The 21,059-nt window shown below is 33.0% G+C and overlaps 1 protein-coding gene across 17 annotated transcripts in view; it reads right to left on the bottom strand.

Annotated features, from left to right (window-relative positions):
- The window catches only part of PDE4D (phosphodiesterase 4D), a 1,915,283-nt gene that overhangs the window by 7,187 nt on the left and 1,887,037 nt on the right, over window positions 1–21,059 (bottom strand). For all 17 annotated transcript variants that reach the window (XM_074282453.1, XM_074282452.1, XM_074282451.1 and 14 more), the window contains 6 exons: window positions 18,548–18,641; window positions 14,041–14,213; window positions 12,885–12,983; window positions 11,887–12,051; window positions 9,230–9,329; window positions 1,096–1,250 (listed from right to left, as the gene is read on the bottom strand). In XM_074282453.1, coding sequence (XP_074138554.1) covers window positions 1,096–1,250; window positions 9,230–9,329; window positions 11,887–12,051; window positions 12,885–12,983; window positions 14,041–14,213; window positions 18,548–18,641 — 786 coding nt within the window. The remainder of the gene's footprint in view (window positions 1–1,095; window positions 1,251–9,229; window positions 9,330–11,886; window positions 12,052–12,884; window positions 12,984–14,040; window positions 14,214–18,547; window positions 18,642–21,059) is intronic.

The raw sequence follows: 21,059 nt of genomic DNA, 5'->3' as shown, positions 1-21,059 counted from the left end.
TTCATATATATGTTTACATGTATTTACACATACATATAGAATCTCATTTGATCAAAGAATTACTGAGAGAGTGGAAAAAAAAACTAAGGTGATAGTATAAATATGAAATCTTGACAAATCTAACCAAACAAAAAGTAAACTATAAAATCACAAGAGCCTGCACCTAGTTTAGCAGCAGTTGGTGGGAAAAGATATGGGTCATGGAAGAAGTACTAGTAGACTTCCATACCAACCTGAGTCAAGAGTATGTGTCAAGGAAGTCAAGAAAATGTTCCAATCTAACTTGGCCCACACTAATAGTAATGGGGGAGCTCAAATAGAAGACATATACTGAAATCTGTATGGGTCAAGGCACTGCTGGAGGAGAGTGTTAAATTCTAGGCACACTCAAAAAAAAATTAAGACAGATACTACAGATCAGAATGTCAAGAGCTCCAAAAACCCTATAATAAGAATGTGTGTGGGGGGAAGAATCAAAAGAACTAGGGTGAAAGAAACTTAGGATGAAAAGTTTTGTATAGCTCCAGGGAGAAGACATAAGAGTCAGTGGGTAGACATTAAAGAAAGCAGATTTCACTTCAAAATAAATAATAATTATAACTGTCCAACAATGGAACAGGTTATCTTTATAAAGGTTGCAAACTCCTTCTCCTGTAACTTGAAAATTTCATGTAGAATGTGGATGATAACTTGTCATGTATTGGGTAAGAGACTGGACTAGAGATAACCTTGTAAAGTCTTTTTCTCATTTCATGAGTCTAATAATTTAAAAGTATGAATTTCTCATACAAATGATCATAGTCTAATTGTAGAAGGAAGAGCTCCCTGGGCTTGCTTGGCTGACCTTGGAGAATAAAATCTGAATGATGAATTATCCCCCATTTTTATTTTAAACAAAGGCAGGTCTGCTGACTATAGAAAACTCATCACAAGAAATAACTATCAGGCAGCCTCCAATGGAAAGAAAGGACAAGCCCAAGTTTGGAAAAGATTGCTACCCAGTATTTCAGGAACTACATTGTTTCCTAACTGTAAATGGTTAGTATAATCTGTCATTCTGTTTCTGTCTACTTAAGAGATGGAAGCATTACTTACAATGTCAATGACCATCTTCCTTAATGATTGTCTTTGCTTTTTGGTCAAATTCTGAAAAATGTCACAATTTTCCTCCTGCAGCAACTTGAAGCCCACAGCTAAATGATGGTTCTCCAAGACTGATGAGTCATTGTACATCAAGGCAAGTTCAGAATCTGGAAGAAAACCAGGAAGCAAAAAGATAAATGTAGCTTATCTCCAGAATGGATACTTTTTATTTTTTTCAAATGCTGATCTGCTTTGGGGTTATCAGGTCTGTCCCTCTTTCCTCAGAATTCCAGACTGAAAATCAGGTTATGGCTTCACCTATTATTGATATAACAGAACAGAGAAGAGAATACCAAGTAATGGAAGAACTCCTAGACTTTGACTCAGAAGGTCTGAATGTTAGTATCTATCCTGGTGACTAGCCTGGTAGCCCAGGGCAAGCTAGTTGCTTTCTCTTGAACTTTACTTTTCTGTCTATAATAGGAGAGTGGACTAAATCATCTCTATGGTCCCTTTTTTTCAGTTCTACAAACAAACAAACAAAAACCTGTGGTAGCATAAGTTCTATGTGATAAGACATTATTGCAATCATTTTTAATTTTTGCAAGAAAACATAAAATGAGTTATTTTGTCTCTGATCACTAGGGAGAGAACCTTAATGAGTTTATGTACAATGGGGGAAACATGCAATTCAGGGGCTAGGAAACCACATATTTAAGGAATTTAAACAGTTGTTTTGAATATTTAAGTGTTAATGTTGGCTTTAAGATTTTTTTCTCTATCATTTTAGACACTTTTCAAATGTAAGCTTCAACCACTGTTTGTACTTGTTCTTACAAGGATGATGACAGGGATGGTAAAGCAGTTCTATACCCTATACTTCTATATTCAGTGGTCTTTACAGAGGGAGTCGTGTTAAGCTTTCTTTCTATGACCTCATTCTTCTTTGTGCTGGAGTCACTCTCCTGAACACGTGAATATTCTGCATGAAAAAAAAATCCTGCATAAAAAAATCCTTCCATAGCTAGTTCAGACCCAGACCTATGCTGATGGATGTGCATAAAACAAACAAAAAAGACTATCAGTGAATACAACATTCTCTTCTCTTTAGAACTGTGAAGGGGGAAGGGTTGTAAAAAAGTTCCACTAACAATCCATATTAGCATCTTCTCTACAATTTACAATCCTTGATAGTTGCTTAGGATATCTGGAGATTAAATGACTTGGTCAAGGTATAGGGAATTTGTAGATGGTGAGACTTCCTGATTCTGAGACCAAGACTTCTCTATCTAGTCTTCCTTGGTGCTGGTGCTTTCCATTGTATTCTTTCCTCAACTGATCTGGAAAATAACTTTCCCTATATACTACAAGTACATTAACTTAAAAATTATCATATTTATTTTTTTTTGGTAGTGGTTAATTGTTTCATATCTAACTCTTCATAACCCCATTTGAGGTTTTCTTGGCAAAACACACACACACACACACACACACACACAAAAAAAAAAAAAAAAAAAAAAAAACAACTGGAGTGGTTTGCCATTTCTTTTCCAGCCCATTTTACAGATGAGGAAACTGAGGCAAACTGTTGCCTAGGGTCATACAGTTAGTAAGTGTTTGAAGCCAGATTTGAATTCAGGAAGAAGAAAGTTCTTGACTCCAGACTTGGTGCTCTATCTACTATGCCACCTAGTACTACACATATGTTCATTATTAGTATCTTTTCTTATGGAATGAGAATTGGAAAGCAGCTAAGATCATCCAGTACAGCAGCAAACCTCTTTTACAAATGAAGGAAACTAAAGTCCAGAAAGATCAAAGATTTTGTCTGAGGTCACAGAGGTAATTATTGACCTTATAATATTATATTATTAATATATTACATATATGTACATAATATATTATATATGTATATATAGTATATTAGGTTTTAAATCCAGGTCATATGCCTCCAAACCTAAAGCTTTTTCCCTCTTGTACACAATCCTAACCCCTGCTTTTGGTTGCTCATTTCAACTAAATTCTATATATCTGGTTAAGAAAGGAACCTTGGAAAATCAACACAGATAAATAGAAGAAACATACTATAAGAAATTAAATATCTACTTAAATTATCATCACTACAGGTTGTTCAAATCTTTAACAAAATCCGAGAAAAACTTGAATTGTAATTCAACCTCATTGACATTCTTCTCAGAACTGTTTCCAATATTTAAGAGCATACTAAATTTAATAATGCATTTCATAAAAGCAATAACATAGTCATAGCCCATTCATTAGACATCTAGATAACTATATTAATTTCTCACATTTGAATGGCAATAAATAAGTAAAAATTGGTGTGAATGAAACTGCCAATGCCTTTTAATAAATCTTAAGTTTTCAGTGTCATACCCATTAGGTCAAATTGTCCTCTTACTAGCTCTGGTCCCTCTAATCCAGCCTATATCTTAACATGTAGCATTAAGCCTATCACTCTTTAGCCTGGCACCCAAAATCGTCTAGGCAATGAGGATGTAAGCTCCTTGTTAGGAGGAATTGTTTCATTCTTATGTCCCCCAGTGCCTGAAACAAAGTAAGCACTTACTATTTGATCATTGATCTTACATGGGTCACACATAACTTTCCACTTAATCCCTTTCATATATTTTAAACTGCAAAAAATCTTGGCCAACTCAGTATTCCCATAATCCATCTTCCATGTCTTTATCTACATTTTCTTACCTACTTAAATTTACTTTCTGGATGTTGAAATCCTACATATTCTTTAAGACCAAGATTAGATACCATCTTTTCCCATTCGTCTTTCCCTAGTTCTTCTAGCTAAAATACTCTCTCTTTCTTCTTAGCTACAAACAAGGCTATGAGAGTTATAATGACTGCTTTGTAGTGTCATTATTGTATATGGTCTTATTTTCCTTACCTAGATTCTAAGCTCCATGAGAAAGGATATGCATTTAATTCATGTGTGTTCTGTCTACAAAGTGGGTGCACTGAAAGAAAATACACAGACAATCTGAGACTTTGTATAGGGAGAAACATTTTCTACCATTTAGCTCCAGAGAGGAGGAATAGGGTCAGTGGATGAACATTAGAGAAAGCAAATTTCAGCTCATTATAAATAATAATTAGAGTTATTCAATAACAGGACACCTTAAAGGGCTCTGAGATCATCACTTCATTATCCCCACGGCATAATGATTCATGACACAGTTCTGTGAGATGAGCATTTGGGGCAGTGAAGCTTGCTCACAATGAGTGAAAGCTTACAATGAGAAAAATTAAGAGCCACAAAGAGTTGTTGGTATTTTTTAAAAGCTATATTGGGGAAAAGACAAAGGATAGTGTTGCTGCTCAAGGTCAATGGGATGATGAGCACAGATGACAAAAGATAGAGCAATTCGACTCTTATTTTGCTTCTATTTTTTTTTTCTTCCAAGAAGAACAAACTTTGGACTGGAAATGAGAAGACAAAAATGGAGAATTGAAAGTAAATACAGTGGTGGCAGAAGAACCCCAGGTTCCCCTATATGAGTTCAAGTTACCAAGACTTGATATGATTGCCAAGACTCTGTCTATGATTTTTAAAAAGCTATGATGAATAAGAGAGATAATAAAACTGAGAGAAGCTAAGGAGTCACCTGAATTTCAAAATTTGTGTGCACTATAAGTTTGATTCTGAGTCTGGGCAAAAATCTTAGGACATATTATTAAATTTTAGTGAACATTAAGAAAAGTAAGTACTGATCACAGAAACAACTCAGCTTCATCAAGAACAGGTCATGTCAACATGACTATATGAATCTATCTCTTTTTGACAAAATTACTATAATAGTAAGATAAATAGTCCCAGATTGCCTATGTTTTCCCCCTCAATGCTGTTAAATACAGTTTACCGTGGCTTAATAAAGCATTTGAGAAAATCAATCATGCTACTCATAAGACAGATATGGGATAGACAATGGTATATAATTAGATGGATTTAGAATTGGATGACAGTTGGCTGAATCCAAAAAGCAGTCATTGATGCTGGAATGTAAAACTAGAAGCCATACATGACAATAAGAGGAAAAGAATAGCTAATAATGATGGAGTCTGGGTCCAAAAAAATTATGAGACTAGAACGTGGGGTAAAATCTGATAAAATGAATCTAGTTAAAAATCAACTTTACCAGTATAAGGGAAGTGTCTGGCAATATTAAAAAGCTAATTTTTAAAAAAATTATTTCTTCATCAATTCATATAAAATAGAGAGGATATAGCTAGATAGCTATTGATCTGACAGCTGAAAACATATCTCAATATGCCTTCAATTCAATGTGAGTCAACATATTATAATATAGCAATGAAGGAGACAGCTTAGACTAGGGTGGTTAGTAGTACTCTACTATGATGTGGTTAATCTATATTTAAAGTCCTACCAGTTGTAGGTGCCATATATTAAGAAGAACAATGATTAGCCAGAGAGAAAGTTTCAATACTTCTGAATGATTGTTATAAGGTTTAGAGTTTGAGAGTGTTCAAAATATACTGGCACATGTGGCTAACACATTGAAAGAATGTAGGGCAAGTTTTTACATAAGAAGAAAAGATAGATGAATAGCAGAGAGGGTCTGCAGGATAACAACTAGAATGGTAAAAGACCTCAAAATCATGTTATATGAGAACTAGCTGAAGGAAAAGGAACTCAATATCTTTAAACTATGCCAGAGAATTATGTGGGAGAGGTTGAAATATATGTTGAAGGTAAACATTACTTCCACAAAATCTACTTCCTCTGAAACAGCAAAAAAGACAGAATTTAAAAATACAAGTAAAAAAAGGTATATATTAATAGAGCTACTCAAAAGGGAAAAGGAAGGGAATGAAAGGGAATGAATATTTATGTGGTACCTAATATATACCAGCACAATGTTAAATGTATCATAAATATTGTATTGTTTGATTTTACTGACTCATGACGTATTGAATTCCCCAAGAAAAACTGGATAAATATGTTTTAGGCATGTTTTAGGAGGGCCTTTGAGTGGAAGGAGAAGGGATATGGGTTGGACTGGATGGCTAAAGATTCACAGAATTTTACAGTTGTAAGGGACCTCAAATCTTACACTGATGATCCTGAATCATCAAGTAAAGATTGCATTGCATTGGATCAAAGAAAGAAGCCACATGCTTCCATATTTTCTTTGAAATCCTTTGGCACTTAGTCATAGATGAATATATGCAAGGTACTGTGCCACCTACTAGAAATAAAACAAAACAAAAAAAAAAAAAAAAAAAAAGAACTATTCCCAGACTTAATAAAGCAAACATTCTACTGAGGGATATGATATTTAAATAAATAATTACAAGATAGTTTGAAAAGTGAGCTAGCACTACTAACCAGGATGACCAGGGAAGGCTTTTTATAGAAAACAGGGCACTTCTGTTAAGCTGGGAAGCAAGTAATAGCTCTAAGAGACAAATGGAATTGGAATTTGGAAGTGAGTAATACAAGTAGCCCAACTGGGTCAGAAGATGAAGTGTATGAAGAAAAAGTGTTGAAATACTTAACCTGTGCATAGTAAGTAGTTCTTCCCATGATCTGAGGATACACAACCAAAGAAAGAGTCCCTACTTTCAAGGAAATTACATTCTATTAGGAAATTGACTCACAGAGAGGTTGAATGACTTTCCAAAAGTCACTTAGCTAGTTATTGTCAGAATTATGTTACTGATTTAATGTTTTTTTTACTTATCATATTATTATCTTAATTTCACTATTATCTATAATCATTGCAACTATAATGTTCAAAGAGAAACCATGAACATGAAACCCATGAATAAAAAGGGTTTACTATAAATTTAAATCAACCACATAATTCTGATATTTGGACTATGACATTATGAATTACAACTAACCCAATAGGGGACCCATTGTTACCCAACATGGCCAGCAAGCCCTCTTGGGGATTCTCTTTTTTAAAATGCCATTTCTATCAGTAGTCAAAATTTGCAGAATTTACAGACAACTCAAGTATCCCATTATCCATATGATTTTTTTTGGTCTTATTATAGATTACTTCTCATTCAAATATTCAACTTATGTATAAACAAAATGATATCTCCTGCACTAGATCTATCTAAAGGCAAAATTGAATACTGAATATAAAATAAGTGCAAAGAACAATGTATTTGAAATTTTAAAAAAGCAGGTTCAAAACACCTCTAAAGTCCCCTTTGTGATTTGGGTTCCTGTACCCCAGTTTCCTCATTATATAATTGAGAAAGTTGGACTAGAAGAGTCCCTTCTAACTCTAAGATCTCTGATCCTACACATTCTTAGTTGACATTTTTTTTAAAGCTCAAAACACATTTTACAGAGATGACAGCTCAAGTTTGGTCAAAAAGTGGACCTTCAGTCAGCTCTTATTTAAATGTCACTATCATCCCATAATTGCTATGAATTCTCAGGGAAAAAAAAAACAAACACTGATCACAGATGTGAAATAAAGCATTATAAGACCCATAAAGTATCTTATAAATAAACATTTTTTTTCTTGTGTTGCTTCAAGCTACTATCCTATGGTAATACTATATCATTATTTATAAATTCTGAGGAAAAGGATTATTCACATCTGTCATTCCTAAATAGTTTGAATAGTAAATGGTGTTCTGTGCTTCAGTCACCTCAGTCTATTTCTCTGCCAGGCTCCTGAAATTCACTTGCTATCAACACATCTCAAAAATTTGGTGACATTCCCAATCCTCCTTTTTGTGAGTGAGTCACTAAATTGCATTTTGCTATAGGGTAGCCCAGAGGCTATTAAATGATATAAAAATAGATCCAAACAATCCCATGGGTCTGCGATAATCCATCCCAAAGCAAGGTTAAAGCTCTATCTTTAAATTTAGCCGGATTGGTTGGTAGGAAGGGTGAATTCCTAGGAGGGCACTGAAAATGCTGTAAATATGTATGTATGAGTTATGAGAAGATTAGTCATAGAAACAAAAGTCAGGGGATACCAAAAACTTATCTAAATCTTTCTAGTTCATTGATAGGAACCAGGTCATTTAAAATTGTTTTACATTTTAGCTTCCTTTGGCTCAGTAGGAATAATAGGAGCTGGAGGATTAACTAATCCAACATTTCAGTTTACTAATTTGAAACCCAGGAATATAATTTCTACTATGACTGAATACCCTTTTATAACATATTGCCATTTGAACATCATGTGTAGAGGGGATTTCTGCATATTATGCAGGGAAAATACCTTGGGGATAGATAGACATCCTGTATGGCACTGTAGAGAGAAAAATGGGTTGGGAGTCAGAAAACCCAGAACTAAATCTTGGTTCTGTCATTTATGATTTGTATGACCTTGGACAAGACATGTCTGGGCTAAGGTTTCCTTTGATGTAGTGAGGGGGTTGAGCTGAATGATTTTTGAGATTCCTTACAATCCTAAATTAATCTTCCCATGATGTCTAAGATCCCTTCCAACTGTAAGATCTAGATTTTTGAGACTGGATATGAGCTACTCAGAACAGATTGCATCTCCATAAGAAAATTATTGTTAATAAAACAACATATGAAAAAAGAGAAACTTCTTATCTTATCATGACAAAAGTACCAAATTGGAAGAATTGGAAAGAGTTAAAACTCTAGAGAGAATGAAATAAAGGACAAAATTAATATGAATTCTCTAATTTCATTTTTCATTTGGGCCAAATTTCCAAATCTGCACATTTTTAAGCAGCAGCTCTTGTGTCTGAATCTATTCCCAGGCTTTCCACTTGCTTATAAGCAACTAAGGAAAACAACAACAACGACAGCAACAACAACAAACCCCAGCTATTTAGAAAGGAGTGCCAGAATTTACCACTTGCTAGCTCTGGTTCATATTGTGTGTCTAGTACAGAATGAAAGTAATTTACATAATTAAATTACATAAAAAGAAAAATGCTTAAACACCATTAGTCACATGCTTCAAAAAGCAGGACCATGCACAGGGGTATAGAAAATGGTTGATTTTTCTCATTTTCTACATAATTAGTCTAAAATACCTAACCATTAATAATAAAATCCTCATATCTTGCTCATTCTAGAATATCCCCTTCCTTCCTCATCCCCCCAAAGAAAAGAACCAAAATTGATCATACATACTTGTATTAATCAGGAACTGGTTTGAAACCCCAGGGTGATCCACATCATGTATTGCACTCGCAAAAATTGCTGCAAGAATCTCCAAATCTGTGAACACTGCCTGGAAACCCAAATATAGATAAAATATTAGTGATTTAGGTAATAAGACTGACAATTGATTAGTGGACTAAAAACTGGATTTCCCAATAAGAGGAAGGAAACTTCAACTATTTTAATGCCATTATATGAATAAGGTAGAAAAGACCTCTTTGGCCTATGATCATTTGTAAAATTTCAATAATAATCTGCTTACACTGACTAATCGACAGAGTTTTTATGAGAGAAGTACTGGGTAAATCTGAGTGATGATGGTGATGATAATAATGCATACCTACATCTTTAACTTTATTCTTGGGGGGAAAAAATTCAACTCCTTTTTGTGGTATTTGATGATAAAATTAATACTACCAACAATTTGGTTTTCACAAAAAAAATGTTTAAATTTTAAGGATATTTTCTAAAATACTCCTCTATATATATTCAAAAATTATAACAGAAAATCAATGTATTATTTTCTGATGTGATAGTAATAGTATTTTAATGAGAAATACTATAGATTATATAGACTAAATACTACAGAATGAAACAATTTTAAAAGCAAAAATTAACAAAATAATTAGAATTGTCTTTTTCTTCTCTTTAAAAACCATTTGGAAAAATAAATTGCTTTATGATTTATTCACATATTTTAAACTCTTCACCACAGGCCCCATCCACTACATTTTTGCTTTGTTTAATTCCCTCCATATACATTATAATCTAACAACATTAATCTGCTTTCCCTCACAGGTAACATACCCCATCTCCCATTCATGCCTTTGGCTTGAAAGCTCTACTTCCTCACTTTTCTCTCTTAAAATTCCCCTTTTTTTCTTATAGATTAAATCCCTTCCCCACATCTTTCCCTATCTTGCCAGCTATCTGTAACTTCTTTGATATATTTTATCTTATATTTACTTATTTACATCTTGTCTCCCTGATAAAAATGTGAGCTTCTTGAGAGCAGTGAATGTTTCTGACTTTCTTTGTATTCCCGAAGCTTAGTACTATGCTTGGTATTAAAAAATACTTCTTGTCTTGGCTTGATTATTTAAAGAATGCCTTATTCTAAAGTATTCTAAGGTTACTTTTCTCAAGGCATTTCATAGAATGAATAAGCCATTCATTGCTTATTCACAATCCATAAAATATTTTAAGGATTGATTGTTCTCTAATAAAGGCCTTTTTTTTTCATATATATAGGAAAATGAACTGAATTTACAAAAATAAGAACCATTCCCCAAATATTAAATGGTGTTGTCACGGATTATGAGCAGAGATTTTTTTAGAAGAATCAAAGCTATCAAAAATCATATGAAAAATGCCCTAGGATTAGTGAAATGTAAATTAAAACAACTTTCAGGAAATACTTCATATCTATCAACTCTGACTAACATGACAGAAAAGGAAAATGATAAATGCTGGTGGGAATGTATGAAAATAGGGACATTAATGTACTGTTGGTGAAGTTGTGAACTGGTTCAAACATAATTCTGTGAAATTATGTATAAAGGACTAACAAACTATGCCTACTCTTTGACTCATCCATACTGATATTAGAATTCTGTCTCAAAAAATTAAATAATAGTGAAAAAGACTTATATGTACAAAATATTTATAATAGTCTTTTTGTAGGATCTAAGAATTGGGAACTGAAGGAATATTGAATTGGGGAATGGCTGAACAAGTTGTGGTATATGGTTGTGATAGAATTCTATTGTACTTAAAAAAATAATGAGTGATGAGCAAGATGGTTTCAGAAAAATGTAGGAAGACTATAAATATTGATGCAAAGTAAAATGAGAACACTTTATATAGTAACTGCAATATGATACAATGATCAACCATAAATTCTCAGTAATTCTCAGAAATTATCAGAAAATTCCAAGATAATTCCAAAGGAATCATGATGAAAAATACTATCCACCTTCAGAAAGAGATCTACTCAACTTGAGTAAGATTGGAACATATTTTTCCCCACTTAAATAGCAACTAATTGCTACTGAACAAAACAGGTAAAGAAGACAAATTTTTCTAAGTCAAGCTGAAGATATCACATCTCCACTTTTTATGTATAAAAATGATGGCAATCGGAATTACTTCAGTGAAGAGACAAATGAAAAGATGAAATTTTCAAATATGAAAAAACTTCCTAAAGATCAAATGTAAAACTTAATAGAATGATCTCAAAAATATTGGCATTGATTCTACATGGTATTTCTAGAAAATCCAATTACAGACTTACATGAAGTGATACTTGCATGAAGTAAGCAGAGCCATAATAGCAATATACAAAAGGACTAAGATAAATCTAATTTTTAAAAAATTAAAGGCAATTAATTCAGAAAGAAGGCAATGATCAATGCTGAATCCATTAGGTCAGGATATTAGAAATTCCAAATTATTCAGATTCAGAAAAACAAAATTGATAACAGTTTTCCATTGTTGCAATGGAGAATTCTGAGATAGAGATGAGGTAAAGGGAATGCATAGAAGTGATTATGATATCTAAAAAATTAATAAACAAGGGACCTAGAAATCTAGAATTAAATTTGAATTTGAAGAAAAAGAAATTTTACCTCCAAAGCAGGCGTCGATAGCAGCACATGAGTGGACTGAACTACATCTGCAGCATGTATATTATTATGATAGGCCACATCAGCGTGGTAATGGTCTTCTAGAGTCATCAGGTAGGTAATTAAAGTGTCTACTGGAATTTTAAATGTTTTTAACAAATCTCGTTCCTAAAGAGAGAGGGGAAAAAAATCAATGTTTTCCTTTTTTGTTGTTTAAAATTTGAAGCTTAACAGATATAAAATGGTTTTCCCAAACTTTCAGAGGAAGGAAGTAGCAAAGTTAGGATACAAACTTAGGTTTTTATTGAGGAGACCAAAACTAATGTTTCTTCAGGAAAGTGGAATCCATGAAGTGACTGAAGAACCCAGGGCAAACTAAGATCAAATCATAATTGAATTATCCTTTCTGGCAACCACATGGGTCCAGCTCAAAAGTATTTTGATCTTTGCGAATCAGCTATCAATGCCAAAAAGATCACTTTTTTCATTTTAATGGGGGGAAAAAAGCAGGTCATCCCAATTTCTTTAGCAATTGGGTCATACTGCCTGATTCTGACATTATTTATGAGTGTATCAGGGCTCATCCCAGCTCTATAATTGTCTCTTGCTACAATCACTTTAAATATCTAAATATTTGAAGCTGGGTATTCTCACAATGAGAATATGGACTGGAGAAAAGGAAACAAGAAATCAAGGATAAGAAAATTGGTCAAATTTGGGGTGATCTAGTGGGGTTCTATGGAACCTATTTGATTTTAAAGTCAGCTTTCAATTCAAAGTCCTATTTAAGAATTATCTAAATTATTTAAAAATATTTTTTGTTTCAATCTTGTCACATCCAGTATTTTACCAAGAGAATAGAAAGAACAAAAGGCTAATCTGGGTTTTGCCTATATTCCATTCCTCTGTTTACTTCCTGTCTAGAAGTGGAATAGCAAATGATTATCCTCCAAATGGAAAATCAAGAGAAAAAAATTAAATTAATTAATTAATTTAATTACCTGAAAAATGGTGTGCATGATAACTGTCAGAGGTCGATTCCCAGAAAATTCTGCTATTTTGAAAACATGAAGACCCCATTTGTTCACATCTTCTAATTCCTAGGATTAGAGGAATATGAGTATTTGAAAACAAAGGTTAGAAGAGTAGACTTTTAAACAAACACCAATACACCACAACAGTTTTCAAAGAGCTGGCTTTTTCTGAAAATTAAACAAAGTGAAGGTTGAGGGGATTGTAAGGGGCAGAAAGGCCAGTAGGGTAAGGAGAGGAAGAAGGTGGGAGTGAACACTCCTCTAAAGTGTAAGCAATCAGAGGTATGGGAAATGGAATAGAATTATCATTTACTATTATTATTATTTGCAATAATATTAATGGCTGACATAGTTTTAAAAAGACAGCTAGGTAGCAAAATAGATCACTGGACCTGGAGTCAAGAGGACCTGAGTTCAAATCCAGTCTCAGACATTTACTAACTGTATGACTTTGAACAAGTCACTTCACTATTTGCCTCAGTTTCTTCATCTGTAAAATGAGTGGAGAAGGAAATGGCAAACCCCTTCAGTATCTCTGCCAAAAAAATCTCAAGCTGGGGTCACAATGAGTTGGACAGAGCTGAATAACAAAGAATAGCACCTTAAGCCTTATAAAGTACTTTATAAAACTTTATCATTTGATCCTCACACCTGTGAGTACTACAAATATTATCTTCATTTTGCAGAAGAAGAAATTAAGGTTCAGAGAAGTTAAGAGACTTGTTCACATTGACATAATTAAGTGATATCAAGTCTCTCCTGCCTACAAATTAAATGTTCTTTCCCACTATGCAACTGTACTTTAAAAAAATAAAAAGAATTGGCATAAATTTAAAATTTTATATAATATATATGTAAGATAAAAGTATGTTATGTATTTTGTATGCATAGATAAAACAAAATGTTATGATTCTCTCCCTACACACTCAAATAATGATTTTCTTTCCATTAAAGTTATGTAGGCATGTGCCAAAGGCACCAGCTAAAATAAAAACAAAACCAACATATTTTGCATGTGCAAATCATTTTCATGCCTTCATGAGAATTTATGCTCAAAAACCACCACCAGCAACAGAAAACTATTAAAAGAGGCATGGCAAACTTAGGGAGATCATGATCTTACCTTGGCAAGTCCATCTTCTTGATCAGTTTTCACTCCAAATCGTGGAATACTGGAATTTGTTAAACTGGAACTGTGCATCAATTTCTTGACTCCACTGATCTGGGACATTGGCCTTTTCTTTTTCTCTTTCTCCTTCTGGGTGGGAGAAGGAATCTCTACTTCATGTTGCTTGTCTTCAAAACAAAATAGGCACATCAAGAGAGTGAATTTCCATTTTCATTAGTAAACTTATTTTTTCTCATCTTAACACATAATTTCAGCTAACCATGTCATGTCCCATTAAGCACTTTCAAAAATTTGGCAATTTACTTTGATCAAATTTGTCATTAAATCTAACTTCAGTAACCAAATATACAAAAGAAGATATAGTAATAGACAGTCATAAAATGCCTCTTTTTATACCAGTTTTGAGTGTACCTGATGTCAAGTGAACAATTTTAGTTGAAATGTTTATGTGTATACAGACATATATTTACATATATACACATGCTTAGATGTGTGCAATATGAAAAAATTTTGATTTCATTAAAAATTCATTTATCATAATAATTATTTCACTGTTAAAAAAAAAAGACAGGAAATAGAATCCCGAATATACTTGATAGAAAAATAATATTTTTTGAAGGAGTTGGGGTGCTAGTAATACAAGGTTCAGAAATGCTTTTCTCAAGTCTTTTCCAGATTTTAAACTTGTAAACTAAACTTGTTTTTAAAATATAAAATGCTGTACATTTGATTAGTACAGATAATTATGATTTTTTCATGTTTCAGTTCAATAAACATTAATGATGTGTCCACTGGGAAAAGGATTTGTGGAGAAAAGCGTAACACATGCTGTGTTCTACGTAGAGATAAAACAGGGTCCCTGATTTCATGGAGTTTATAACTCAGAAAGGAGAATACAACATATATAAATTCACCCTCATGAACCCCCCAAAATCCAAAATGAATGTTATAAAATGATGAGTATGGCTTAAAATTAAAAATTATGAGATGACACTCCCATTCCTTTGTAGAGGTGTGGGGTTCACAAGTGTTGTACATATCACATATTGTCAGACTTTAAATGATCTGTTATCCTGTCTTTATCCTTTTTCAATCTTTAAAAATGACTATTTTTTATATAGAATGGCTCTTAGGGAATCAGAAGAGAAGTGAGACTAAGAAAATTATGGTGATATTTTAAGAAGACTTCAATAAAAAGTTTTTAAAATTATAAAATATATGCTAAGCATCTAAAAGTAATTTTTTTAAAAAGTCCTTTGTGAATGGAAGAAGATTTCTTATTGGCTAGAAATTTGTATTATTATTATCATTAAGTCTTAGTATCAGGAAGCCTTCATGGAGGAGGTGATATTTGAGATGAAAGGATATATACAAAAATCCAAAGGCAGACATTTTCTCATTTGGTCAAAAAAAGTTACTATTTCAAGAAAAGAGAAGTGTCAGAAGCAAGACAACAAAGTGGAAATTGACTAAATTAGTGTTAATGAAGTACAATATAAAGCACTATTAGACACAATGTTGTCTAATTACTGTACCTATCCAAACCTCATTGTAACTCAAACATTTGATAATTGGTACTAGACCTTTTCATTTATTTTTTAATACTAGTCACTCTATCAACTAATTATTTTAATTTTGATTTACATTGATAAATCATACATCAAGATGATTGAATCCTAAGCTGAATTCTGTTGTTAAACAGTATTCTACATGTGATTCATATATGTTTTGGGTGGGATGGCAATGTACAAGTGAGTGTAGATAAGAGTTAAACCCAGGGGCTGCTAGTTCAGCCTTCCCTCCCATTTATCATTCTCTTGGGCTTCCTCTCTCCCCTCCTCCAGCCTTATTTCATTTGAAATTCAATTAGTAGTTTGAAAATGCCCTTCCTACTAGAAAAAAGCTCTTTCACAGTTTATGCTTTCAAACAGTAGAACATTCTTACACATAAAAAAGGAGAGTGTGGGCTTTGAAGTCAGTTTACTGGAGAGGATCACACTGTGGGAATAGAAATTACATTTTAAATTCAATTCTGCTTCATATCTCCTAAATGAAAATACCCAGCACTCACTAGAAGTGATCATAAATTCTCTCCAAAAAGGCCACTATCATTGAGTTTTTAACTATATTTCTGAACTCCTTTTGTGCCTTATTTTGGATTTTTTAAAGGAGCATGCCCATTGCATTTTAATAATGGCTAAGTTATGTAAATTTTGATGTTGATGGATCCAGTCATGCTCATTCCATCTGAGAGGAGAAACTTCTAAGTAGATTTGTCATATTTATTCGATCTACATAAAGTGTACATGCTTCAAAGATTTCCCATACTATTCAGGAATTCAAAGGTTTTTCCTAATTTAAAAAACAATGAGAAAAGATTTCCTGGATTAGGAGGATGGGAGTCATCCTGTTAATAGAATCATTTGTTGGAATTATATATTAGTCCTTCCTTCAAAGACAGTGTATACTGCTCTTAAAAGCAAGAGAAGAATATCATTTTACATATACCATTGCCTTAGTTCCTAGCATTATTAGTTTTTCAATTGTTATTTACATAGGAAAAAAATGCTCAGAATTCAATGATTGTGCAGTTAGTGGGACAGTGAATAGAGCACTAGCTTGGAATCAGAAGGACATGAGTTCCAATCTGATCTCAGAAACTTATTAGCTGTATGATCCTGAGCAAATTATTTAATCATAATTGCCTCAAAAAAGAAAATTTGCAATGCCTGCCAAAATGCTCAAAAAAGTTTGTTGAATGAATGACTCTAATTCTGATTTGTCTAACTTCCTGAAGGAAGCTATATAGTTCCTTGCTACTACTACTACAAAAAAAAAAAAAGCTGCTACAAATATTATATACACACATATCTTTAGGGGAAAAAGACCTATAATATTTGTAGCAGCTTTTTTTTTTTGTAGTAGTAGTAGCAAGGAACTGGAAACTGAGTGAATGCCCATCAGTTGGGGAATGACTGAATAAATTATGGTATATGAATGTTATAGGATATTATTGTTCTATAACAAATGATCAGCAGGATGATTTCAGAGAGGCCTGGAGAGGCTTACATGAACTGATGCTAAGTAAGTGAGCAGAAACAAGAATGAATGCATGTACATGGCAATAGCAAGACTATGTGATGATCATCAGCAATGATAGACATAGCTCTTTTCAACAATGAGGTGATTCAAGGCAATTCCAATAGTTTTATAGTGAAGAGAGCCTTCTGCACCCAGAGGGAAGACTGTAGGAACTGAGTGTGGATCACAACATAGTATTTTCACTTTTGTTGTTGTTATTTGCTTTTTTTCTTTCTCATTTTTCTTGTGCAGTATGACACAGTGGTAATATGTTTAGAAGAATTGCACATGCTTAAAGTATATTGGATTACTTGCTGTTCAGAGTTGGGGGCTGGGGGGAAGAGAGGGAAAAAATTTGGAACACAAGACTTTGCAAAGGTTGAAAATTATCTTTTCAGGGAGTTAGAAAAATAAAAAGCTATTATTATAAAAAAAGAGATATATCTTTAGTTGGTTAAGGCTGATCTATGACAAGTGATTTTTTTCCTCAGACAGTAGTTGATAAATATTAAAAGTTTGCTTTGATTGTGTTCTTTCTCTTGCATGATGACACTGAATGTTGAGTATATTATGTTTATCATATGGCTTCACCCCTTCTAGCCTCAGTTTCTTTGTATATAAAATAAGATTGGGATAACTGATTTCTTACATTTCTAAACAATCCAATTTATCCATATACAAATATCAATTTACATATTGGGACAAGATTTGTGATTTCACAGTTACAGAGACTTTGCAGGTAAGGAAATTAAGTCCATCTTTGACAGAACAAAAGCAAGTCTTTTCTCTGCTTTATAGTCATAGAGAGAAAGATGTCTATTGTAGAGTACTAAGCAGTGCCTTGCTCAGTATCAAAAATAGGACTTTAAGTCTAGTTTTTCCTGGCTTTGAAGTCAGCTCTCTAGACATGATGCCACCTTAGCTCTCAATTTATAGTTGCATATGCAATGTGTAGTTATATGAGAACCCAGCAATATACTTATCCCAAGTATTGCTATGTGGTAAAGTATATAGACTGCTAAAACCAGAAACAGAAAGATCTGAATTTGAATCTTGATTCTGGTGACTCAGAAGCAAGTCATTTAATTCTGTATGCTTCAGTTTCTTTAGCTGTAAAATGGAAATAATAATCACACCAGCCTCAGAGGGATGTTTTGAAGATGAAATAAAATGGGATAATATCTAAAAATGCTTTGCAAACCCTGAAGCACAAAATAACTTCTAGTTATTCTTTTATATTAAGTATATATGCACTGGAAAAGACAATCTACAATGGAAAGTAAAATGGTAAGATCTTTTATACCAAGAGGGTAATACAGTAAAAAAAATAAAATAAAATAAATGAAAATCCTTCATCAACTGAAGGATCTGAGTCCAAACTGGAAAGCATATTCGAAGAGTCTAATATAATTGGTCTTACCTAAAAATGTGTTTGAGATATATTCGGAGACTTGGTTTCCAGATCGGCTCATTTCTGACAGATGGGTGAGTTCCCGGTTGAGCATTCTTTTGAACTGAAAAAAAAAAAAAAAAAAAAAAAAACAGAAACAAAACCACATATTAAGCATAGAGAGAAAAAAAAAATATCAAGCAACTGAATATGTGTGTATGTATGTATGTGTATCTCTATCTATCTACCTCCCTACCTATCTACCTACCAGGAAGGCATCCTATAATCCTGAGTTGCTAGAGCAATGATTTGTACATTGTTGAGGTTTAATTTCCTCATCTGTAAAATTATTCTGAACTAGATTAACTCCAATAATCCATTCAGTCCTAAAATCTTAAAAGCCTAAGATAAATTAATTCTAGATCACATACATTTTATACTTTTTTAATTGTCTAAGTTTCTCAAAAAACATGAAAAACTAAAGTAGGGAAGCACAACAAATAAAAGATATGCTATAGAGTGTATCTACATATTTTAAGTTAAATTCAGACATGAAGCATTTCATATAAATAAAGTAGATATTTATCAATGTATATAAATAAGAGAAGGAAACATACCAAAATGATTATAGAGACAGAAAAGAGAAAGTCCTGGGTTCAGATCCTGTCTCTAACATTTCTTATTTCTGGTATCAGACATCAATCATTTAATTTATTAGTGCCTCTCAAGAACTAAGACTGGGGTTCCTAATTTTTTCTCTATCTGTCCTGCATCCCTTTGATAATGTGGTGAAACTTATAGACCTCTCAGAATGTTTTTAAATGCATAAAATTTAAAATATACAGAATTACAAGGAAAACCAATTATGTGGAAATAAAGATGCATTTTTGTCCCCTATTCAAGCTCTTAAACATTTTCTCTAAGAGTAAATTCCTAAAGAGTTGCTGAATTGGTAAGAGCAGAATTTACATATGTCATTTCCTTTACCAATGAATTGGTAAGTCTGGGCAAAAAATTCAAAACACAAGACAATTCATCTACTTTACTTTCATTATTAGTTAAGTTGACTGTAACATAAGTAATATAAATAAGAAAAATTTAATCTTTTATCCAAAAATATAAGAATAATTTTAGATCAAACATAATTTAATTTTTATATTATTTTTATAAAACCTCAAAACACATGTATTATTTATAATAATGTAAAAGACAGTTTAATGTTTCACTTGAAAAACTGGTATATATCTAACATAATACTCAAATAGCTGGAATATAGGGATGAAGATGATGAGGATGATGATAACAATAGTAATAAGCTAGCATATTAAGTGCCCATGTGCTAAGTATTTTACATCTATTATCTAAATTGATTCACACAACTACCCTGGGAGGTAGACGGTATTATTAAAATTTGCAGATAAGGAAACTGAGACAGGAGGTCAAGTGACTTGCCAGTAAGTGTCTGAGGCTGGGTTTGGAATCAAGTTTTCTTGATTCTAGGCTCAGGGTTCCATCAAGTATGCAATTTCCCCATGGGTTAAGTGTTAAGTCATAATAATAATGTCATAACTTATTAAAGAACTTCATTTACTGGAATTTACCACTGTTCTTTCATAAGTCAAATATCTAAAAAAACAGCTCTCTCTCTCTCTCTCTCTCTCTCTCTCTCTCTCTCTCTCTCTCTCTCTCTCTCTCTGTCACACACACTCACACTCACACTCTCATTCTCTGTCTCTCTCAATACTCCTTGTAATTTCCTTTAAGTGAAACAAATGAAAGCAACTGGACAGAGTAAGCATTCTAGTATTTGCTGAATCAAAGGAAAAGACTTCTCTAATCTGCACTTCATCTTGATTTAAAAAAAGAGATATGTGGGTGACTGAAAGTCTGAAATCTAATTCTTGAGTAAATAATCTTAATATTAATAATAGCTAACATTTAAAAGAGACTCCTTTGGGGGTAACGAGGTAACCCAGTGGATAGTGTGCCAGACCTAAAGTCAGGAAGAACTGAATTCAAATCTAGCTTCAAACACTTAAATAGCAGCAGTCTAACCTTGGGGGAGTCACTTAACCCTACTTGCCTCAATTTCCTCATCTGTAAAATGAGCTGGAGAAGGAAATGGCAAACCACTTTAGTATCTCTGCCAAGAAAATCCTAAATTAGGTTATAAAACCAGACAATTGAATTAGGCACCTAAGTGGCACAGAGTCCTGGGCTTGGACTATGATTTCAAATATTGCTTCTGGCACTAGCTGGGTGATTCTGGGCAAGTCACTAAATCCTGTTTTTCTCAGTTTCCTCATCTGTAAAATGGACTGGAGAAGGACATAGCCAAATATTTCAGTAGCTTTTCCAAGACCTCAAATAAAGTCACAAAGAGTCAGACTCAACTGAACAACAAAGAGAATTTTTTAAAGTTTATAAAGAGCTTTAGGCAAGTTATTTCATTTGATCCTCAAAACCATGTGAGATAGATACTATTAAACTCATATTACAGATATAAAATACTGAGACTTGGAAAAACTGGATGACTATAACA

This window comes from Sminthopsis crassicaudata, chromosome 1, assembly GCF_048593235.1.
Source record: "Sminthopsis crassicaudata isolate SCR6 chromosome 1, ASM4859323v1, whole genome shotgun sequence".
Taxonomy (NCBI): Eukaryota; Metazoa; Chordata; class Mammalia; order Dasyuromorphia; family Dasyuridae; genus Sminthopsis; species Sminthopsis crassicaudata.
Note: the sequence above shows the minus strand (reverse complement) of the source record. Positions and strands in the feature narration are given on the sequence as shown.